General features: G+C 42.8%; 1 protein-coding gene across 1 annotated transcript in view; it reads right to left on the bottom strand.

Annotated features, from left to right (window-relative positions):
- Positions 1 to 23,253, bottom strand: part of actn1 (actinin, alpha 1) — a 53,084-nt gene extending 29,831 nt beyond the window's left edge. Inside the window, 1 exon segment of the mRNA XM_080043035.1 lies at positions 22,868 to 23,253. Coding sequence (XP_079899161.1) covers positions 22,868 to 22,966 — 99 coding nt within the window. The 5' untranslated portion in view covers positions 22,967 to 23,253.
- Positions 23,254 to 24,394: the final 1,141 nt, after the last annotated feature.

Here is a 24,394-nt window from a genome sequence, read left to right as displayed (position 1 = left end):
TTTACACTATGTTACTAGAGATTTAGCTTTATGTTTTTCCAGACACGTTGGTCCTCATACTAAATGCCTTTTTCCTCCTTATAAAAGGATATACAGTTAAGAGGCCGAACACAGTGTAAAATAAATGCAAACTAACATATTTTAATCATACATACTGCTTAATTTCCAATATTTCTACAATATCAGGCTATTGACTGACTGGCGGGGATGCACATGACATGCGCAGCTTTAGCTTTAGGCTCAGTCTTATAGTATATTAAAGGCATATGTATGTAGCTACCAAGATGATGTGCAAGATCCTTTCAAACCGCACACCTACCAGACTGGAAAAGACAGCATAGCAACTTCTGTGGACGAGGCTGACAAAACTATCATTTAGCATCATTAGCATATTCCATATGTCTCTAGTCTGACTTTATACATTCTTATCAGAAACTCAGCACAACATAATTAGTTGTTGATGTGGACTTAAGAAAAGTGCCCCCCCCCCCCGACAGTTGTGTTTTCGTCTGTTGCTATCGCTCCAATAAATCTGCAGGCGTTGGGTTTTCCCAGGATGGATTGCTGAAGTATTTATAGTCCAGAGGAGGTGGAGGAGGCAGCCGGATGAGTAGCATCATCACAGACGTGCTATGAATGAAAGGGCTACCAATAGTGAAGGTTCATGCTGGGATACTCCAAGATCTTACCAAATACATTGTGTCATGATCATTGTATTAAAACTGTTATTTTATTATGAAATTACCTATATTTTTGTCCATATTCTTTTGATGAGCCAGATGTATCTTCTTCTGTATCATTTTGGAATTTCCAAAAATTGTTTTTGACTAAACTCCGAACTCCACATCCAAATCTGTTGTTGTTCCATTACTCTGTTGATGATATGGGTTGTTGGAGAAAAAGTATACTATGGAAAATGAAGCAAGGCTATCAAAATATGGCCCTTTCTTTCCTGCTATTCTGTGCTTTGTCCATCTCACAGTTTGTGAATGAAAGCAAAGAGGAGAGAGTTTGGCAGCAACGATGACAGAGTGCCTTTCTATTTAGACACTGAGGTTAGCCAAAATGCATGCAAGCTATTTGCTTAACTCAAGCGCTAATTAGAATTATGATTAACATCCAGCGAACAGCTTTTCATTTTTGGCCGGCGCTGAATACCGCTGTCACAAGTTAAAATGACAAACATCACTGCATGGCGACAGGTCAAATCGGCTCATTTAATGTATTAATTTGACAACAGGCCAAAATTAAACTTGTCTGTGGTCGGGTGTTTGTGTGGTCAATGCAAGCCAACGCCTGCTACTCAGCTAAAGATTGAGGAACCTCCACTCTATATCACCATCACTGTTCAGAGGCTTTACAATCAAAATCTCCTTCAAATTAATTATTCAAGCCTAAAAAACTCATACATTTTTTTGAGTTTCAGTTTGTGTTCATTCTTGCACCGCCTTTGGACAAAAGCGGTAGTGTTTTTACTACGCCAGCTGTTGTTCCTGAGTGAGCATAGCATACCCATGATGACAAAGCCATTAAGAACAACTATATAAAAGTAGCATTCTCTGCACTGATGGTCTCATTTGCTGTTACATGTCATTTATGATCAGCAGAGGAAAAATGAGACTGTTTCAAAAATATTTCAAAGTTCCTCATAGCACCTTTAAGTAAGTATAAGTATTAAATTGGGATCGGTATTGGAGTAACCCACTGTGGAAGAACTCGGATTGGGTGGCTGTAAAGGTTAAAAGGCAATTGATCTTATGGATGTGTCTGCTACAAAAAATTATTGAATTAACTATTAAATAATGGAGCACACAGTTGTAATTGTTCTTTCTCAATCCAACACCAGTGTAAATAAATACTGTATGTTCAGCCAGTTCCCCCAAAGGATTAAGACCAAACAACAATGAAGACCAAGAATGTTTTCAGAGGCAACAACTGACAGACTGTTGATGAGTGTATATTAGTTTGTGTATAGTGTGTCGTCTGGGCTCTCTAAGTGTGATTGTGTTGTCCTTGTACAATCTGTGCCCGTACAGTACAGTATGTGCTGTGAATCTCTCTGTCAACATGTCAGCCTTAGAGACTCAGAGACCAATTCCCTTGCTCATCGACGACTTAGCCAGAGAAAATCATTATCATTACTATGTGGCCTAAACATAGTCTTCAAGTTTCTAGCCTCAGTACAACATGGTGTCGTGTAAGGAGCAAAGTGAAAGCACGACTTGACTTTGTCTGCGGGTGGAAGTGGAGGGTCGTACATTTTGAAGGGCCTACCCCCCCTCCCATACTGTATCTATCTCTCTCTCTCACTCTCTCTCTCTCGCTGTCTCCCTCTCTATCTGTCTCTCTCTTTCTCTCTCTCTCTCTCTCTAAGAGTTGTCTGCCTCTGGTCTCAACCTCCCAGAACTGAGGCGGGCTGTTAAAACAACATGGGGTCAAGAGCGGGAGGAATCTGCTCTGCATCAGTTTTCAGGGAAAGTTGCCAGTCAGCTTCATTAACGGCAGCATTTCTCCCCATAGCAACCACTCAACGCAAGGCTCAGCAGCAGCAGGCAAACCACCTAAAACCAGTCAACCTGGATCCTCTTTAATGTACATAAAAAGAGATTAGGAGCTAATTGCTGTGTTTAACTGCATGTTTTATGCCCATCACAGTTTTCCATAGCCCAGGGCCATGTCTGCAAACTGCTTCTTGTTTAGTTTGATCATTGGTCCAAGACCCAAAGACAAAAGAGATAAAACACACAAAAGCCACTAATCCCAACATTGGCAAAGCTCAAAAACTGGCGGTTGTTTGGCATTCTTTTCTTCACTGATTTAAACAAAGGGATTTTTTAGACATACATGTTTTCTTGCCAAGAGTCAGATGAGAAGGTAGATATGATGTATGCTCAAAATGAATTCGCCGACAGCTACAGCCAGTTGGCTTAGCTTAGCATGACACAAAATAAAAATAAAAGATTTAAAGTAGGATTTTCTTTTCTGTGGTTCCTGTACAGTGAAAATAAAACTTGAACCATCCAGCCATCCATCACCATGACATGTGACCTCATGACACCGTTTAAAACAGAAAAAGCATTATAGTGAATCTGTAGTCGGAATTGTGTAATCTGAATTTCTCCTGACGTTAGCACAATTAAACAAACCATCTTTAACAATTAAAAAAGGAGCCTTTAAGTTATATTCACTTCTGTCGCCCCCCCCCCCCCCCCATGAGGAATTGTGATTAATTACAACAATGCTGTCGCTGCATTTACATGAGTGATCGCCCATGCTGTACGTCCAGGTTTTTTCTTAGCAGTAGAATCAACAACTGAAACATTTCCTGGGCGCTTCTTGAAATTTGTATGAGAAATACAGAGAGAGCTTGGTGGAGCTGGCTTAATCAACTTTGTGTCAACTCAATTGACAATGGCTTGAATGTTACTGACATTCATTCATATGAAAAAGTTACCCACTATAGCTTTAAACCCATCACATATAGTTTTCATTTTCCTCTCCTCCCTCCTGCTCCTTTCCCCACCTCTCACTCAGCTCTCCACCCACTCCCATTAATCAACCTCAGTTAGGAAAATATTTCCTGCCTCTCTGCCAATTCCATATTAGTACAATCCTTTTACTGAAACAAGCCAGCTCACAAGCCTTTGCCATATCCCCACACACACACACACACACACACACACACACACACACACACACACACACACACACACACACACACACACACACACACACACACACACACACACACACACACACACACACACACACACACACACACACACACACACACACACACACACACACACACACACACACACACACACACACACACACACACACACACACACACACACACACACACACACACACAAAGTCTGGAAGGATAAAGGAAAGGGAAGATATTGCTGGCAGAGTGTAGGACTCTGAGTCAGGAAGGCAGTTTTCAACACCGCGGGGCCAGTTTCTCAGGCCTGTGTGTCCAGCTCCGGGTACCAGAGGGCCTCTCATGTCCCAGAGAAACCCCGGAAACCCAAAGAGAAAAGGCAGATAAATTGCAACAAGGAAAATATCTTTCCAGCGTCTCCTCCATAGTGTCTGACAAAGCAAGAGAAATGAGGTGCGAGGAAACTGACTGGGAAAAAAACATTCCTCTTTATAGTCAAAATTCACAACATAAAAAGTTAAAAACTGTAAACGCCACCCACTGCTCCGGCAGTAACGAGAACTAAAACGGTCTGGATGAGTTTTTTGGGGGGAGTGGGCCTCTGTGAATACCTGGGAGGCACAAGTGTTGTTTCTCTGCTCTTAAAGCTATAGTGCGTAACTTTTTTATGTAAACCAATCGCCAAACGAGTTGACGCAAAGCTGATTAAGCCTATCAGCTGCACAAAACTTTTCTCTGTATTTCTCGGTATGGCAGTGTAAACAAACTGGTGGTGTCGCCCCCAGACACTGGCAAAGGAAGCCAGAAAAAAAGAAGAAGATTAAAAAACGTCCAAGAAATGTTTCAGATGTTGATTCTCCTGCTAAGATAAAACCTGGACGTAGCTTTAAGTCTATTCCTGCTGCCTGCCTCTCGTTGGGGGCCAGAAAGTGCTGGTGGAAAGAGTTTCTTGTGCCAGGAAAACAGAGCCGCTAACAGCTCCAGCACCTTCCTCCCTCTCTCTCTCTCTCTCTAACTCTCTCTCTCTCAGACTCCCTGATGATTTCCTGATGTGTGATGGATGAAGGCATTCTGTTTAACCTAGACAAGTTCACCCAGAGCACGTCTGAATTAAAGGTGGATTCAGCAGTTCTGGAGAACGCGTGTTGTCAAAATCCCTTTTTGTCAAATTCAGTGAATATATCCTGCGCAAATAAAAACATCCATTGCTAATACACAGCATGGGCTCTGTAAACGGTCATGTTGCTAGTAACGCCCTTTGATTACCTGTTTACAGAGCCTATGCTGGGTATTAATACCATTACTTTACCCTCGCCAGTCTTGCGGTCAACACAAGCGCATTTTGCCGATCCACAATCCCTGATTACATACAAAAGACTAGAGCATTTCAAATCCTAGCTGCACTTCATGAATGTGTGCTATAATGTTTGTATTCAAACAACCTACATTTAGCTTTTTGAAATTCTGTTCACCTACAAACTCTTGTGACAACTTCAACACCTGCAGCTTGACAGAGCCAAAAATAGGACAGAAAATAACATTCGAAAAGATAAGTTTACAGAATAACAAAAACTATTTTTTTTTAAAGTACAAGTTTTAGAATAGATGCAATGTTCCTTTTGGCATTGTTTTGACAGCTGGTATGTATAGCAGTATTGAGAAGGTGACAGTGATAGTCTGCTGCCTTCAGGAACTCCAAAAACATGAAACTCCATCTCAGCTCAGCGGTTGAGTGGGAGGCATGACAACAGAGAGACGTGATGCAAAGTCTGTGAAAAATGACTGCAGAGAAGAACTACTGCTGTGAAGTGTGTAAGTATCGAAAGACTGTGAAGAAAGACAGAGGCATGGGAGAGTGAGGAAACTAAATCCTGTTTTTCTCATGGTGTTTTCAAGACTATTACTGGCTGATGTCATTGATTTTTCTTTCTTTTTAATTGGCAGATGAGCGACCAACTTTGACCAAAATCAATGAATCCCAAAGGCAAAGATTATCAATGCTTAGCGTGGCATATGTTGGGTTAGCTCTGACCGGTGAGTTCTGACCTACTCTCTAAATATCAGCCATCGGCAATTGAAAAAACAAAAGCTTCGACTAATACTTCTATATCATCATAGTAAGTGATGGCAAATGCTAGAGAAAAATAGAGCCCAGGTTCTAATAAACTGGAATATTCCATTTATTTCCCTGGTACTTTTTGGGAGCTTTGATGCAACCGGTCAAACAAACAAACAAACAGAAATAGATGGACCAGGCACGGGGGCATCCCAACATGTCGCCATTTACACCTCCAGCCCAAACAGCACGATGTCGCTGCATCCATCCAGCCCGCTCCGACTGAGTCATGGCCAGGAACAATATGACCTTTCTGTCTGCTCAACCTGCTGCAGGGATGAAAGGGAAGTATATCTCTCTCTCTCCCTATCTCCCTCTCTCTATCTATCTCTCTCTCTCTCTGTCCCAGCCAAGAGGATGCTCTCTCTCTCTCTCTGTCTCTGTCTCTCTCTCTAACAGAGGAAGGACAGACGTCTGGGGGCCTGCCAAACGAGCGAAGGGAGTGCGCTGGAGGGGCCATAGGTCACTGTTCACCCCCCCTCTGTCTCCTTCCTCTAAAGCTCACTGGAGACTACAGCCCGGCTGCCCACACACACAACACGGCTCCAAAAACAAAACTGAGGCGCTCAGCTGAGGGGGGGGTGTGTGTGTGTGTGTGTGTGTGTGTGTGTGTGTGTGTGTGTGTGTGTGTGTGTGTGTGTGTGTGTGTGTGTGTGTCCAAATGGGCCCAGTGGACCTCTCTTCTTGCTCACTGCAGCTGGCCAAGTTTGTTGAGTTGACACTACTGTGGCTCTCCTCATCTGCCCCTCAATAGTAAGTTGCACAGCTGGACCTCTCTACCACTTTTTTCTTATTTTTTTTTCACCCTTTTTTGGCGACCCTGTAATTAACAGTGTCATGGACCTTTCAAACCGACAGAACTTTACAACAATAATGATGCAGCATAAGAATTGGGTGGATCAATGAAGCTGTTAACATTTATTTTCCTTCCTTTACATTTTTTCTGGCATAATTTGTGGCCATCGTGTTTGTCTCTCTCCAACACACACACACACACACACACACACACACACACACACAGAGCAGCGTCTCTCCCGGCCCACAAGATCAGAGGAAGCGTCCTCCTCCGGCCTGCAGCCACGATGGAGTGTGACAGTCTACCAGGTGCAGCTTCCAGCCACTTGCGCAAGCACACACACACACACACACACACACACACACACACACACACACACACACACACACACACACACACAGTCTGTTCCTGCAAACTGCAGAGTCAGCGCAGTTATCCCATTACACTTATCTATCGCCTCGGCTGCTGCTTCAGCACACACACGTGTGTGTGTGTGTGTGTGTGTGTGTGTGTGTGTGTGTGTGTGTGTGTGTGTGTGTGTGTGTGTGTGTGTGTGTGTGTGTGTGTGTGTAAGCAAGTGCACCCGGGAGCATGAACAAGTGTACAACTAAATGTGCCAGCCTAGAAACACACATATACAGTTTCTGCACAAATGCATGGGGACACAAACTGTAGATGCAAGCAAATACACTTCAACACCTTTATTATATACAGTCTATAATACACACGCGCACGTGCACACATTGCATACGCACACTTTCTCTAATGTTCAGGCGTGAGCTGATGGAGCAGTGAGCCGGACAGAAAGTGCAGATTGACAAAGAATAGCAGCCATTGTGACCAGTCCGCTGATATTTACTCTCTTGTGGCCCGAAGCGGTCCTGATGCATATTCATGTGTGTGTGTGTGTGTGTGTGTATGTGTGTGTGTGTGTGTGTGTGTGTGTGTGTGTGTGTGTGTGTGTGTGTGCGTGTGTGTGTGTGTGTGTGTCACAATGAGTAAGTCAAAGGGTGGTAGTAGCTCTTTCCTCAGCCGAGTTCATTTAACAAAGAGTGGCTGGTCTGTGAAAATGCCGCAGAGCACCTAACACTGGCCGGTTGCTATGACAACCCCCCCCCCCCCCCAAAAAAGCCTGGAGAGGCCCAACAAACAAACAGCTTGTCTGCGTCAGGACTGTTAAAACCCATGTCCAACGTGTCAGCGCACACATGCACGTTCACACGCACCACGTTCACACGCACCACGTTCACACGCAACACAAGTTTACAATCGTTAAAACTGTCTGTGACGGTCTTGAATCCAGCAACTTTCTAGGGATGGTTTGGAATTCCCTGCGCTACTTGTATTGCTGAAATCGTTGTTAAACTGCTGCTGGACCAAATATCCTTCATATTTGGATTTTCCAAATACAAACAGTTGTTTGTTATTTACTAATTAAACGTGTACGTTTAAACAAATACTGTGCCTTATAGTGTAACACTATCGGGCAAATGTACAACTTACATTCTTAAATTTGCGTTGAAATACATTAATATAGCAAAATGAACTCATCCAGCTACAACATTAACATTTTTGCTTATTAGTTAATGCATCAATAGGGTTAGATATAGTATTCCAGCAATTAAAAACATACAGTACATTTTAATGATGATACAAGATTCCATTTTTTAAAAAGGAAGATTTATAACTTTACAGGATTAGAGTAATTCTGCCACCGCTGAAAACAAACTACTCCACCCCTACACCAGCCATTCATCTAAAAAACAAAACATTTTAAAGCCTAATTTAAAAAAAAATTATTCGTTGTCATGGATCATCAAGCAACACAAGCAACAGGTCTGTTTCAGTTATGTCATATTATATCTCCTCCAATAAGATTCCATATTTGGTGATATCCAAAAACCAAACATGTCCACGTCCTTAATGACAAATGTCTAACTGAGGATGACACATGACAGATAAGATGATGCGCCGCACGCTCCCGTTGATCTCACAGCAACCAAATCGGATGCAAATCCACGTGCAGATGCTATTCAAATGGAGCCATCAAAGAGGCCATGCTGGGAAACAAGTCATTCAAAAGCCCAGTGTGAACATGTATCTGTCCGCTTCACTGGCTCGAAGCAGGAGCGTCCCAATGCACAAAGGCCAGTCTGTAGATACAGCCCTGTTTCTCTGGACTGTACTCAAGCCCGAACTGAAGCTACAGCTCGGCTTTATGGTCCCTAAACAAACAAGGAGGACAGTGTGTACATAGAGGTGCATACTGCCACCAGGAAATGACACACAATGACTGAAATATTATCAAGTAGTGCAGATTTGTTTGCCAGATTACAATCATATTTATGAATAGAATGTACACTGTAAAAAATGTCTGCTGCATTAGATTTTTTTATGCCAACTAAAACTTTAAGTTTGAAGGAAAGCTGTCTACATTTTAGCCAATTCCATTTTTTTTTTTTTTTAAATAACTTATCATTCATATGTAATTAAAGTTCAGGTTTTGAGTTCTAATAAAGAATTACAACAAGTTAGAACTGTGAGAACGTATTCTTGTTGTGACTTAATAACTCAGAAATCTAGTGCGGAGGGTTCCCATTTTCTTTTTGACAGTGTATGCTGACTAGAAAGTTATTTAATGTCCCCATCTGTTAACAGCAGGTGTCGACGAATTTCAAATGGGTTTTACTTTTTATCTAAAAACAGCCAAAAGGGTTTGAACGGTTGACCTGCAAACAGACATGGAATATTAATTTTCCCTCGACATGGAATAAAAATTGTTATCACAGCGACTCAGCACTGCCATAGTTCCTGAGTCATGCTCTCTTACAACAGTCAGCTGCCAATCCAAACAGGGTGATGGGAAGTACTGTGGCCCATTTCACCGGAGTCACAACACACACACACACACACACACACACACACACACACACACACACACGGCATGAGTCAGCGCGGGCTCGGTTTGCCTATACAGCGGTCGTGTGATGATGATGGGAAGTGTGTGTGGTTCGGCCGTGGTGTTGCTGTGTTGTGCCATACCAGCGTTTTCTCTCTGCTGACCGTCACCTGACTCAGAGAAATGCTGAGCTGGGAGGAGTTACACTGCACCCGAAACAAAGGAACGCTTTCAACACATCTACACGTCAACTGTGTACTGTATGTGTCCAGTCAAGGCCATTGTACTTATTGTATGTGCTATGTTTGTATCCAGGGAACTAGATGTTTATCAGGAGGACAACAGATGCAACTCTTTCTGTATCATGTGTTGTGATCTTTCTTTACACCACGGATGGAAAAAAGAAAATGCTTTCCGATTGGCTACAACATATTGTACTGTATATCTACTATATGTACTGCTTTATACTCTCTCTGCTTAGGAAGGTCATGTGATATGATTAAAAGATTAAATGAACCTGGTGATTGCAGACCTTGAAACTGCTGGTTTGAAAGGTCAAGAAAGAACTTTGAACCTCCTAAATGTAGTGGTTTTTTTTAATAAACATGTCTATTTTTAATGCATCTTATCAGATATGTTTATCAAAAAATAATTCACAAATGGTTCTCTGATTCGATATGCAGAACATCAAAGCAAACTCGTGTGTTCGTGTGTGTGTGTGTGTGTGTGTGTGTGTGTGTGTGTGTGTGTGTGTGTGTGTGTGTGTTGCTTTGGCCTCAGTGTTGTTTAGATGTGGGATCCTTTTGAGAACCAAACACACAGACAGAGATCACCTGTTCCACATGTGTGTCAAAGAGAGAAGTGCTAACATTCTCAGTTCAACAAATAAACCGGACTTGAAAGCTGTTTTCAGGAAAGACAAAAAATTTAAAAAAAACCCAGGTGATAGGCAAACTGAAAGTATGGTCACGAGTTTAGCTCAGCTCCAGTATCCACTTCACTCACTCTGACCTCAGCCTGAAACACCCCATTTACAGTAATGCATTAACAAAGAAAACTCCTTCAAAAAGGCACATGCTGCTGAGGGGAGGGAGGGGTGGACAAGATGTGACACAATATTGTATACTGTTTCACACACATATCATGGTTTTAGAAAATTACCAATTTCTGCTTAAAGAAAAAAAAAAGTTTGTCCAAAATACTTTCAAATTCAACGTTGAGCACATCATCTTTCGTACAGCTGTATTTTAATAATCAGAAAAATAAACTTAATATGTGCACTTGAAACCACTTTATACTGTATTTCCTATGCCCAATACAACTGACCATGTACATGCACAACTACAGTATTGGATCAAAACATGAAAAAAAACTATAGATAAATCAATGTCTGTTTGAGAATATCTAAATCTAAACTGTCAGTAGGATTAAGAATAAGGACTATATTTTACGTAGTCTTCCTTTAGTGATGACAGTGACGCCTGGTTGAGGCTGAGGAGAGCCACAGAGCTGTACAGGTCGTTGTGAATTGAGTTGCTCTACAGTAATAACTCATGGAAAAGGGACTTTGGAGGGGCGGACATTTAAAGGTTTCCCACCCAATTAAGGGGGAATCTGGACATCAAATCAATAGCAATGAATTCCATTTCAAATTGGTTGCAAACTCAACTACAGCAGCTTAAATCAATTTCAGGTGCTATGACATTTTAGGATGACATAATTTCTTTCTCTTGCAATAGAAGTACTTTGTTAGAGGGATACTGCATCAGGCTTGCTTCTCAGAATATCACAGTGGAGTCATATCGCTTCACCGGAAATAAGATCACCTCCATTAACGCCAGCATTGAAGTTATGGCCCTTCAAGGAATATGAGTAAGTGGCCATTTAATGAGTGAGGACATTAAGTAGTTAAATTAATGTTACATTTAGATGTGGAGGATCTATCTGATTAAGCTCAGCAGGTGAGGAATTGATCAATCATCTCATATTAGACCATCAGAGCAGCACATACTTATTTTAACTTTTTACTTCCTTTTTTTTCCCCCTGGGTCCTTACCACCTCAGCTGGCCAAAAACTGAGCAGGGCTGGGTCTGTTCTGAGGAAGTGGATGTATATTCATGCCAAGAAAACAATATGGATTGTGTGTCACAGGGTGCACAGAAAATGACCGACAGCAGTTAACATAAATAACATAACATTAGGTTTTTTGAAAGAGGAATTATGTTTTTGTTTCTGGGGAAAAGAAAATCTTGTGGCCATCTGTGTTATCCTTTCTGGCTTTTCTGAGCTGGATCAGTGGAAGAAGGACACAGAGGTTGTAATTACAACGGGCGAGAAAAAGGAAGGAATGGATCATTGCAAAGTCAGGGAGAAACAAATGTATAGAATTGACCACGGGTAAAAAAGTAGAATAGTACCACGGGAACAGCTCAGGAGGATAATGCACACATACCTCTGATCATAGACTTTGGACTGAAATATTTTAAATGTGACCACAGCTTTGTATTAAAGCTATAGTGCGTAAATTCTGTTGCCCCCATCAGTAATTCTAGTAATTCTGAGTAATAACAACAACACTGTTGGGCACGTACATGAAGAGAGCCTTCGGTGAGCGCGCATTGATTTTATTCCTACTGTTGTACATTGAAGATTTTTCCTAGCAGTAGAATCAAAACTGAAAAATGTTGTAAGCACTTCTTCAGCTCCTGCGCCAGTGTCTGGGGGTGACACCAGTTAATATTGAGCTGATATAGGCTTAATCAACTTGTGTCAACTCATTTGGTAATGGCTTGAATGTATGTACCCAACTTTAATTTAAATGAAAAAGCTATGCACTATCTTTAACTGAACATTCAGCTGCAGCCTATGACTGGCGGTGCTGTCTGTGTCCATCCACCGGCTACACAGCAGCACCTGCCAGCACTTCACACACAGCTCAAAGCACTCTGCTGCCCAGCCGCTCTGCCAAGGGCTCTCCACTACACACCAACAAGTAGCCAGGCCAGGCAGGCTGTCCCTCTTGTGCTGGGTGACCAGGGCTGGAGCTATCGAGGGGGGAGGAGGTGTCTGTTACAACTTGTAATGAGATCTTGTTTACTGTCGCAGATGAGGTGACGTCTGGAGCGTGCACACTAATTCTAGAGCAAGAAAACGAAGACGGAAGAGCCGTGCATAAAAATAAATAAAAAACATGGCCGTCAGTTGTAATTGTACAGACTGTATCGCAAAACAGCACTGAGTCATCGTCGGCGTGTGACACAACTCGCCTGCGGGGAGTCAACTGCAGCCACGACTCTAGCGTCGGTGGGTGCAACCGGAGGATCGATAGAAGCCACTGATGGAAATCCAGGCGCTCAATACTTGTCCCACTTTGGGAAGAGTGGAAGAGTGCAGCAGAACAAATAGCCCTCCAGTCTGTGGGACTCACTAACACACATTGATGAATTGATTTATTTCCCACATTATCATCGTTCCAGATCCACAGGAACATATTGGCTTCCTTTCCTCTCCATGCCGCGTTGCTCTCACCAGGGCACATGTTATTCATTCCTTGCCTGTAACATCGGCCATCCTCAAAAGGCTGATTCACCGCATTGAATTTAACTGAATTAGACTTGATTGCCTACACAGTGTAAACAAACCCCAACGAAACATCCTGTCTTTATTGTTCGAAAGCTGCAATTGCCCATCTATTACTCACAGAGCAAATAATAGTGACGCAGTGGAAGACAGGCTTCCTGATAAGGCTGCAGGGAGGTTTCAACACGCTAAGGCTGACGCTAAAGGGAAAACCTTTTTTTTCTAATCTTTTGCCGCACCCACTCAAGTCACATCGTGCAGGAGAGAGGTACATGGATGGATGGATGGATGGATGGAGAGGAGAAGGCGCAAACAGAGAGGCAAGGGTGAGAGAAATGGATAAGAGTTTGAAACACTTTTTAAGATGTAAAAAAGGGGGGGGGGGGTTAACCTCCACTTAGGCAATATAGCTGTGGTAGCTCTACACTATAGGAGTCAAGAACACTCTTCAGGGTGAAAAAAACAAACTCACACAGCCACATGGGAAGTGATGCGTTGAAACGTTTCCGCTGCAAGCAGAAGTGGCTGATTTTTTATAAACAGCGGAAAGAAGACGAGGAAGAGCTGTGTAGCTAGAGAGAGCAGTAAGCAGCCATGTCTGAACAGACCAAAGAAAAGACAAATGCCTCTGTCCAAAGAGGAGACATTTTTATCTTGCAGTTCCTCAACAGTGGTCAGATTTAAATATTGTGAGTTCATGCTTGCTAAGCATTTGGTGCCGGGCTAACATTAAACTTGCTAATGACATGCAGAAAATACCTCCACCTTACTGTTAGAACTGTCTTGTTTCCTATTACCCCAGGCTACTGAATCTGCCTACCAGGACATCTAAAGTTTAATAATTAAGACATCTTTTAATATGAAAACTGAACAGTAGAAAGGACAATATTCTGTTACTAGGGATGTTATTCTCTCTGGGAACCGAGAAATAGTCCCACATAACCAAGGCTATAGCTGTTCCCCTCCGTCCCCCATCTTTCTGCTAAGCTGAGCTAAGCAGCCTTATAATTAAGGGACAGATAATGAGGGGTATCATGTTACTCTCCAGCAAAAAGCAAATAAGTTTCATTCCCAAAATGTTCAACTTTAGCTCAATACAGAATATTCTTTTTCGATTGTCTGCTGAATAATGTAAATCATTTTAAAATGTAAGAGTAATTGATTACATGTTGTAGAACAATGTCAACGACAAACCAAGCATGTTGTAGGAGGGGAAACACCCTTCAGTAACTTAAGAGCTAAAGAGTCATCTGATAGCTGGTGCTCTGCCCTGGCCTAGTGATGATAAATTATTGACTCCAGGTTGACAATGTGACAAAGGATGGCCTCCTGAACACGCTCTCTTTGTGCGTGGACCTGAAAGCTCCTCTGTCTCAGCCTCTTCTTACTCACACTGCCCCCACCCTCCTCTGCATAGCTCCACCCACTCCGCTACTGAATGGAAAGGTGTGCCCAATGTCTGCTCTTACCGTAGTATCTGTTTACTCAAAGCCGCTTTCACTTACATGGGACGCACCGCAGCTGCTCCTGTGAGAAGGCTTAGGCTATGGCTAATGCACTCACATGTTCATAGTCTCTCCATGTATAGGCCTACAATCTACAAACTAGGCCTACCCCCTCTCTCTCTTGGCTTCAAAGAGAGGCTCCGCAGCAGAGCACATGCACTTGAGAATGCATGCGGTTTGATTAATAGCATTAGCGGAGGAAGAGAAGCCGGCTACATCCTTCCCATGTGGTGCGAGGAAAATTCCTTGGAAACATGCAGACCACGGATCGGCCCGTGGAACCCCTGTGGGTCGTACGCTATTGAAGACATGTGACCGTAAGTGCGTAGTGGTTCCAGACGCGGCCCGAGCATTCAGGAGGTTTTTTGTTCTGCACTCGTTTTGCTCCACAGGAAATGCACCTTGACCCCAAATCCCATGGTGGATCTGGAATTCAAAAAAACTCAAACGTCTGGGGGTCACAAATCTGCCATGAACAGCGAATATAGCGCTGAACTCCGGCCTGTTCAGGTTTAATTGTGAGGAAAAGCAATCCAAACGTATACACACCTCCCCTCGATAAAGTCGTTAAAATTCACTGCACAATTGGAACTTGAAACTCATTTAATGGCCTAGAACCGAGAGCGAGAACTGTATATGTTTCTAAATTTGGAGCACAGGCCTGAGAAAATAAGCTATGCAAGAATTTGCATCGGGGCCCTGGCATTTGGGAGCTGCTCAGATAAGAGCCTGGTAATTGCTCACATTTGACTTTTCAAACAGTGAATGAAAAGAAAAAGAGAAAAAAAAAAGCCAGATGGCAGCGTCCAGCTTGATGAGGTAGAATTAGCTTTCTCCTTCCGGAAACAAATAAACGGGAGACTGTTCAGGGACGAGAAGCATGGAAATGTTTTCCAGACCAAGAGAGGATAAGTAAAGGGGGGTTTTGGTGACTTCCAACCTCCTCTCCTCAGACAAACAGAGCTGCTTACTCAATCACTGGCAATAAAACAGGTAAAAGACCCCAAAAAGACACAGCTCATCGGCGTTCAACGACAACAAGAAAGAGAAGTTTTATCGAGTATTGAGTATCTTAGAATGGAAAACAACCTGTTAGCATTTAAAGGAGGACAATTTGGTACTTAAGTCATTTTCCAGATGGAAGACTACAAGGAATGGTATACATGTCGGAAAGTCTGGGATGTTTTTGCTTTTTTTTTTATCATCGTGATTGTTTAAAGTTGTTTTTATTTTCTTAAAAGAGTTTACAGTCATGCAACTCTCTGAGCCTGTACTTTGGCACAGTGGTACTTTGAGCTAAATGCTAATAAGTTCACAATGCTTTATCAAGTAAGATGTTTAGCATAGTTCACCATCGCAGTTCTGCAAGTTAGCAATACTAGCACTTACTAATTAGCACTCAAATGTACAACTGAAGATAATGCGAATATCATTCAATTTGATTTATTTTTTTACCTCATTAAAATTCATCCTGGGGGATAGCTTTGTGAAAAATGTGTGGCATCCATCCAATAATAAAGAGATATTTCACTGAAAACCACAAATGTCAGCTCCACTGTGCCAAATTACATGGGAATCAATCTGGAACAAAGTGCTGGATGAACCGACCACCACTGCTATACATAGACCAGCATCCATCACGAGCATGGCTGAAAATTAAATTAGCCAGCATGAAAAGTAAAAGTATTCTCCAAAGGATCGCCCTGTGTGAGCTGTCACATTGACTTTTCTTGGGTAAACACAGCCACAAGCTCTCCAACAAGACCCTCAGTGCATTGGAGAACAACACCCGTCTTTCTTAGACGTGGAGCTGTGTTATGTAAGAGCCATTTAGGAGCAGGTCAGTATCTTCGGACACACCATACATCAAGCCAGGAGCTCCAGGGCTATAAACAGTAGATGGTTTCCTCCTGACTGAAAGCTTCTCATTAGCAGCAGATAACAAGATGTTTCAGTAAATTATGAAACGTGCTCGATCAAAAACCCTGACCGTGTTCACGCAGCATCGCCTTACAGCCACAGAGAAGAGTGGGACAGAGGTGTCAGAGGGGGTAGAAAAGTGTAGGCCAGTCAAGTGATGGGGTGAATATGTATTTATTCTATAGAACTTCTTTGTCTTCCAACAGGTGCATTTCCCCAGGACAGCCACCACATGTAAGACCATTAAGTTTGTCCGTTCTGTGCTACTGTAGCAACATCGATCAGATCTGATGAGTTCAATTGCTTCTATATGATCAAATAAAATAACCACCTAACAAAAACCATGAATATTTCTGGGTGATTTAAAATCCTTGGAAAGTCCACGACAATGTCAACTCAATTCAAGAGAAGACCATCTGGATCTTCAGAGGACAACTCCTGAAATCAAAAAAAAGTTGGCCTCCCCCTGTGATCACATTCCCCCCGGCTGAGCTGGGAGCACACGCATTAAAGCTCCCTGCTATGGGACTAGTGTATGGCTGGATGCTCCAGGGCCCTTTTCAGCTGCCGGTGACCCCATCAATCAGGACAAACGAGACGGGGCCCTGACAGCGTGACCGGGGCGGGGATGATTGGTTCGCTGGGGAGCTCCCGTCGGCATTTAGAGTCTGGCTGTGTTAACCGCCACTGGGTTATCAGCACCCAAGGGTCCTTCTTTTATGATATCATTCACTTTTTCTTACTCTTTTTAATACTTCACAGAGCACAGCGGCAGACGCTCCTGACGGATGACTAAGTGACTGATAAATTACTTCTGAGACGTCTCCTGTCGAGAAACAAGACGGAGGGTTGCTCATTTCCCTGAAGCGACTTTGAGTCAGACACACAGTGGCATCAGAGACACAGTGCTCTTCACTTTCTCACCTTTCTTTAAAGTCATAAATGATTCTCTTGCTGGGAGTTAAATGAGATGCTTGATGCCTCTCTCATACAAGTCTGTTAGATGTTAAGCACAATTAGCCAATTAGCTTAGCTTAGCATTAAAAAGACTGGAAACAAGGGGAAGCTGCTAACCTGACTCCATCCAAGGTAACAGTCTGCCTACCAGCAACGCACATGCTGGTAGGCATTTGGTCATGTGGTAGTATCAGCAATATTATTTAGCCAGTTGCAGTGACTTCCATGATATCTGTATAGGTGCTGGTAGGTGGACAAAGGTAGGCGCCTGTCTTCATGCTAAGCTATGCTAACTGTCTCCTGGCTGTAGCTTCATATTTAACAGACAAGTGAGAGGTATCAATCATCTTCTCATCTTACTAATGGCTAGAAGGCCTTAACTATTGCTACGATGTATTGAAGGCTTGAAAAGACTTGTGTGAGACTTTCTAAGAAGTAATACAGTCTTCATAGGCCAAAGGGCAGTTTTACCTGATCAACTTTACTTACAAGGCTCTGAAAACCTACTTAATCTGCTTCAGAGTGCCAGGGTTTGATGAACACATGTTCTTATGCCCAACTTAGAAAGAGTTTGTTATTGTTCTGTATTTCAGGTTTTCTTACGATGCCAGGCTATACGAATGAGGTTTGGACTAATAAACGTATGTTAAACAAGGAACTGTGACTTAGATTTTTGCACATGTAGTAAAAGAATGCTTCTCATAAAATATCTTAAATTGAAAGTTTCCAGGGAGTTTCCAGCTTTCAGGGGGAAGAGAAAGTGTAACTGCAGCATCAAATGTTTTCTCAAATCTCCCATGGGATCTGAACTGATGACCGGCAGATGATTACTTCTCTTAAAAGATCATGAAAACAAATTTAATTTTGCTGACTAAAAATATCATCTGAGTTCATAGCGCGTAACTGCATGTGAGTTTAATCAGAGGCTGCAATGTCAGTATATGCAGGATGGGAAAACATCACATGACACAGCCAGACAGTTTATTGAATATGGAAAAAACAAAGTAACACACTTCAGTAGTGAAAAGAAGCCACATTTCAGCACATAACGCCTTTATCTGGCTGGACAGCACAGCCGCCCACCACACACAGAGGGAGAGGGAGAGAGAGACGGGAATTCACTCTTTTGACATTCCCTGCTTTGTCACCGTCTGTCTGTGACGCTCTTCTTCTTTTGTTAAAAAAAAAACAGGGCTGCGCAAGGTGCATCATGGGAACAGAGGAATCTGATGACAGGAAGAGTTTTGTGAGGTGGCCAGAGCCAGAGCTGACATTACACATCCTATTATGCAATCTAAGCAACAGCTGCAACAAAACACCGTACCCTTTCTGCTCTCCTTACTCAAACCGAAACGTCATACAGTCACTCATGCGTTGAGTCAGTTTCCTGGAACCTTGAAACTTGGAAATACTGTAATTTTAAAATTCCTGGGCTCAGACAAATCTAGGTTTGTGTTCCTTTCCCAAAGTGACATCTTAATGCATTTGCAGTCTGTGTATATCTTCTCCAGAAGCAGTGAAATGTCAGTGAGTGCGGATGTACTGTAGGTCAGGATGCTCGGTATGGATGCCCGCTCATAGCGACAGCCCCGCCCGGCGAGCCGTTAGTCAAAGTCAGGAGTGTGAAGCGGTGACAAGTCTGATGACTGATTCGCTTAGTGAGCACATCCTGCATATCTGTCACACAAATAGACAAGTCCCTGCAAAGCCCCCACACCTGCAGGGTTGATTAATCCAGTGTTGCATCAGGATTCCCAGGAACGTATTGACCAACACACCGCTGCTGAATTACACACTCCAAAAAAGTGAAGTCCATAAATTTGAACAGTCATTTATATGAAGAGAGACACCTGATATTTCATAGTTTAGTTTTTCTTCTTCACGTATAATGTTGAAGTGGCTACGAGTAACTTTCCGTTTTTATTGATTCTAGCGCCTGCTGGCCGACAGACCTTTGTTGGTGCAATGGCGGAGCTTGCATTTGATTAGGAAGCAATAGAAAGTGAGTCCTCAGGATGCATCGAAATGAGGTAAAGCATTTATATGTGACTATGTCAGATTAATAATGGTAATATGACGATGGTGAAGCAAAGTAAACTTTGATTTAGTACTGTTCATAAAACACAGGATATTCTGGTCTGCATGTCGTAAATTGTCTTGTCTGAGTTAGTGGGGATTCAGACCCAAGCAAAGGCATTACTAGCCATATAAAAATAGCATTCTTTTCACTGATGGTTGTGGCTTGTTTGTTGTTACAGGTCATTTATAATCATTAGTGGAAAAATGAGACAGTTTCTAAAAAGGCATATAAAAGTTCCTCATAGTCTCTTTAATGAAAGCGGTATGGTCCATGATGTCCTCATCGATTTGAAACTCAAAATCACCAAATAAAGAAAAGTTTCTGACTTTTGAGCAAATGATGTACTATCTATGTGATCTGTGAGACCTGGCATGTACAGTCGGAGCAGGGGAATGCGGGTGTGGGCTGGGAGTGGTTGGGAGCACAGAGGTTGGGGTGTGGGAGATGGGGAAGTGGGAGGCGGCCCTGTGCCTGATCTCAAGGTGCTGCAGCTCATAACCTTATAAGGACAAACCTGGACAAATTAGCTTCTGCAATAAACACCTGAAACTCCCCCTTCTAGGCTATGAAAACAACAACTAAACTATTAAAGAGAAAGGAAAGCAGATGAGGTGTGTGTGGTTTTTGTTTTGTTTGTTCGCAGGCCATTTAGTAAAAACAAAGTCTGCTGTTGTTCTAGAGGAAATATGTGGGCGCTGCCGCTTTAAGAAACATCTGCTGCAGTCAGTGTACCTGAGACACCTGGGTCTGCAGAGGCATTAAGATTCCAAGATAAGAGGAGACCAGCGCCCTCATAGTCAGGGGGGGTCAGGTTAAGACTTGCATGGGAAACATGTTTTAAGCACTCTGACATGCTGGGTTCGTGTGTGGGGAAAGGAGATTGCAAAATAGAGCCAAATAAAAAAGACCTCACCTGCGCATAACGCAATTTGTCTGCTGTGTTTTGGAAGTTTTGCCCCCTAGTCTAGTTTGAAAGACTTTAACACTTGCTTTTTGTCAGCAGCCCAAATAAAAACAACACACAGGAAAGCACACTGAACAATAGTAAGCTTTTATAATTCAAGGTTTATGATTGTGATAGCAAAAACATGCAAATGACTAGCTGTAACTATTTCCCTCTTGGTTTAATTCAATGTCAAACTTTCCAATGCCTTCACAAGGACACTGGCTGGTTGATTCATTCAAAGACAAAACTGAATGAAGTCAGAATTTTTCAAACATCTTGACAATAGTTATATTTTTCTCAAATCAGCAAACATGAGAGGCCTCTAGCTTATCTATTCATCATCAGTAGTGAAGCTGATTGCTGAAGGGGATAGTGTGTGTTTGTATGCACACACACATCATGCATATATGGATGAATGTGTGTGTGAGAAACTAAACACTGCTGTCCTATGGCAGAGGACATGGGGGCTGTCTCTCCCCTCTTGTTAGCCTCTTATGTTGTGTGTGTGTGTGTGTGTGTGTGTGTGTGTGTGTGTGTGTGTGTGTGTGTGTGTGTGTGTGTGTGTGTGTGTGTTTCTTTTAACATAACCACTTTTTCCACTACTGCTGTCTCGGTGGAGAGGGAACGAATGAATAAAACATTCCAGTCTCTAAGATTAGATCAATGAGGGCCATGCAGGCAGCAAAAATGTGCCGGCGCATCACAGGAAAGTGTTTCAATATGTAAGGACTGAGTTTTAGGTGTGTGATCCATTCTGGACGAGGTGGGATGTGTGTGTGTTAACTGAACTGTCCGGTGTGCTGCTTATAGCCCACCTCAGAGCTGAACAAACATATAAAGAGTTATTTAGCCAATACAGTTTTCAATAGTCATGCCAATAAAGCTTTTTGAATTGAATTTGAGTTCCCATACTGAAAAATGCACTAAATAAGTAGCAGGCCTTGTCGATGTCTTCTGTCCACACCTGACACCAGCCCTTGAATAGTTACTTTCCCTGTATTTCCTCCTATAAGCTTTCAACCGGTAGCAGCCTGCCTGCCTGTCGATGACATAATCAGGAAACTAGAAGCCCGAGAGCTTGAGCAGAGCAAGAAAAAGAAAAACTTGAGGGGGAAAAAGTTTTTCCAACAGGCAGCGAGAGGGGCCGATTATTACCATTTTTGGGCACGCTTGCTCGCATGCAAGCCCAGCCCAAACCGCAGCGCTTACTCAGATTCCACAGCGCCTTTCTTTTTCTTCCCCGTTTTTCAAAAGCTAGCAGGAAAAGTATGGGGAAGAAGAGGGACGATCGAAAAGGAGTAACACCCCTTCTCGAGAAACACACCATTCATAGCCTGTATACTCATAGCCTACTGGAAAAAGAGCAGCCAGCTGTTAGACGCGTGTGCAGGATTTTGGGCTTGTTAAAAGACAATATATGGATGTCTTAACACCTAGTTATTGTAACGATGAGCCGTGTCGTGTGCACGCCTACACTAGCTATGGAGATCATATTCAACTAAAGCAGAAAGAAATAGAAACATTTGAAAAGAATAACACAACTGTCAAGACTGGGGCGATATGACAGCAAATCATTTCCGAAATACAAAGAAAAAAAAATCTATTTATTTGCATCAAACGTCGCTATAGAAACGCGCGTAATCGGTGCGTAATTTCGGCATACAGCGACATCAATGGGACGCAAATTGAGTTATGGCAGTGGGTTTAGTTTAACCCCCCCAATCCACTCCACACACACTCCCCGGTTGTTAAGCATGGCCTAATCCACGTCGCATCATAAGCCAGATGACAGGAGGGACCAATCACACACACACAACCACCATATGCAGTCAAGCGGCATGGCTGACATCTGTTGCTGCGCTGGAAAGGTGGGCGCCCTGTCCAGTTTTTAATTGTTTCTTTCTTTTCTTCCCCCTCCACCCCCTTTTCTGCAGACATAGCAGCCTAATGGGTGGGCCTTTGCCTATGCATGTAAATTGCTGCTACAGGATATTTCATAACGCCACCACACACAGGATATGTGTAGCCTATGAAGTGTGTATTTCGAGAAATTTGTAGAGGAGAAGGAAAAAAAAGTTTTGGAGCAGAATCGAGCTCCGGATAAAAGTAGTAAGTCGAGAAAGCCGCACCAGTGATTAACCAAGCAACGCGATAATGAGCCCATAGTAATTAAAACAGCTGCCAATCGGTACAGCCGCCGACTGATCCATCTGCCTTCAAACGCTCAGCAGACACTCGATAATGCGTGATAAACGCCCTAATCAACTAGCACACGCAGGCTATTATGTAGAGCTATTAATGAACATCACACTATGTACCACAAGCAGCCAGCCAGCCAGACACACTTCCGCACCTTTTACACCGGCGGAGGTATAGAAGGAAGTCAGTCAAAATGTCTCACCTTTCTCTGCTGCTTCTCCCATGCAGGATCCAAGAGCATATCCCGGTCCCAGTCATCTTCTTGGGGCATGTAATTACCGTCTTCATCATAGTGATCCATATTTTATAAAAGTATTTGTATATATATATATTTATTTATTTATATAGCCTATATATATAGACGGTCTGCGCCTCTCTCGTCTCGTTCCCCCTGGTCCTCGGCGAGGTGATGTTGTACAGCAGTATTTCAGCTCAGCTCAGTCTACTCTCCGCCACGCATTCCAGACGGTGTGTGTGGATGAAATTAACGGTCCACCCCCGGCTTCTCTCTCTCTCTCCTTTTCCAACTCTGCCTCTTTTCTCTCTCTCTGTAACTACTCTAGTTTTTTTTTCTTGCCCTGCAGTCACACTCCGCGGTAGGCAGACAGACAGGGAGGCTGGCTTTTAGCAGTAGGCAGGTCCCAGTGTCGAGTAGAGCAGCCGACAGACGCAGAAAAAAACTTCTTTGCTTCAGACAAATTGAATCGATAACCGACCGAGGAATGTGATTGGACGCCTCCGGGCGCAAAGGACCCGCCCCCCCTCGAAGCTGATTGGCTGAGGCGGCTGTCAGCGCGGAGGCTTTATATCCAAGGTTGCCTGCATAGGTTGAGCCCAACATCTGACTGTCTGACTGCATGGATACTTTAGGCTGTAATTAGAGTAGAATTACTGTAAAGTGTTACTTTTAAAAGTGCACATTAATCTCTAAAACTTGTGATTTTATAATAAGTTCAAAAAGTATTTAATTGCTGACTGAGCAGTTCTAAAATATTGGGTGTGGTTTTTTGCATTGATTTAAGACGTTTCTTAAGTGTTAATGCAGAGGTGAAATGTAACTTTAGTCTTCAACAAGTACTCTTTTACTCATATCTTTCACTAAAGTAGCCTAAACGTAGCAATAGTTTGACCATTTAGTGCTAGACTTTGGTGAAAACATTTGTACATTTACTCAGGTAGTGTCCATTTGTATCAATTTTGAGGTACTTGTACTTTACCCAAGTGTCTTCATTTTTTGCAACTTCACTGAATTTCAGAGGCAAATATTTATCTTTTACTCAACCATTATGATTATCTGTCAGCTGGAGTTATAGACAGAATAAAGTAGTTCAAATGTTCTCCACCTCCAGCAGCTGTATTTTGAGTATTTTGAAGGAGCATTGCCTCTTCCACTTCAGTTAAAGATATACTTGTTCTACCACTGATTTCTAAAACCCAAGGCCATGATGGAGCTCTTCCATCTTGTTCACATACTGTACACTGTACTGTATGCTGTGCACCAGCGCTCCACAGACCTTCAGTCATTCAGAAAAGAAAGGTGAGTCACGACAAAGCTCCTGTAAACATGAACCAAAAGGCCAGGTTTGTCTGCCATGTAAGGTAAACCTGCTCTCTCCCTTCCCTCTTCTCTCTCTCTGTCACACACACTTATACACACACATTTACACACACACACACACACACAGTGAGCAGAGCAGGAAAGATGCCGACACGGGGTAGCCCCGACAGG

Source organism: Ammodytes marinus (assembly GCF_949987685.1).
Source record: "Ammodytes marinus genome assembly, chromosome: 15".
In the NCBI taxonomy this organism is placed as follows: domain Eukaryota; kingdom Metazoa; phylum Chordata; class Actinopteri; order Uranoscopiformes; family Ammodytidae; genus Ammodytes; species Ammodytes marinus.
The sequence above is the reverse complement of the archived record's forward strand: the minus strand, read 5'-3'. Positions and strand labels throughout refer to the sequence as shown.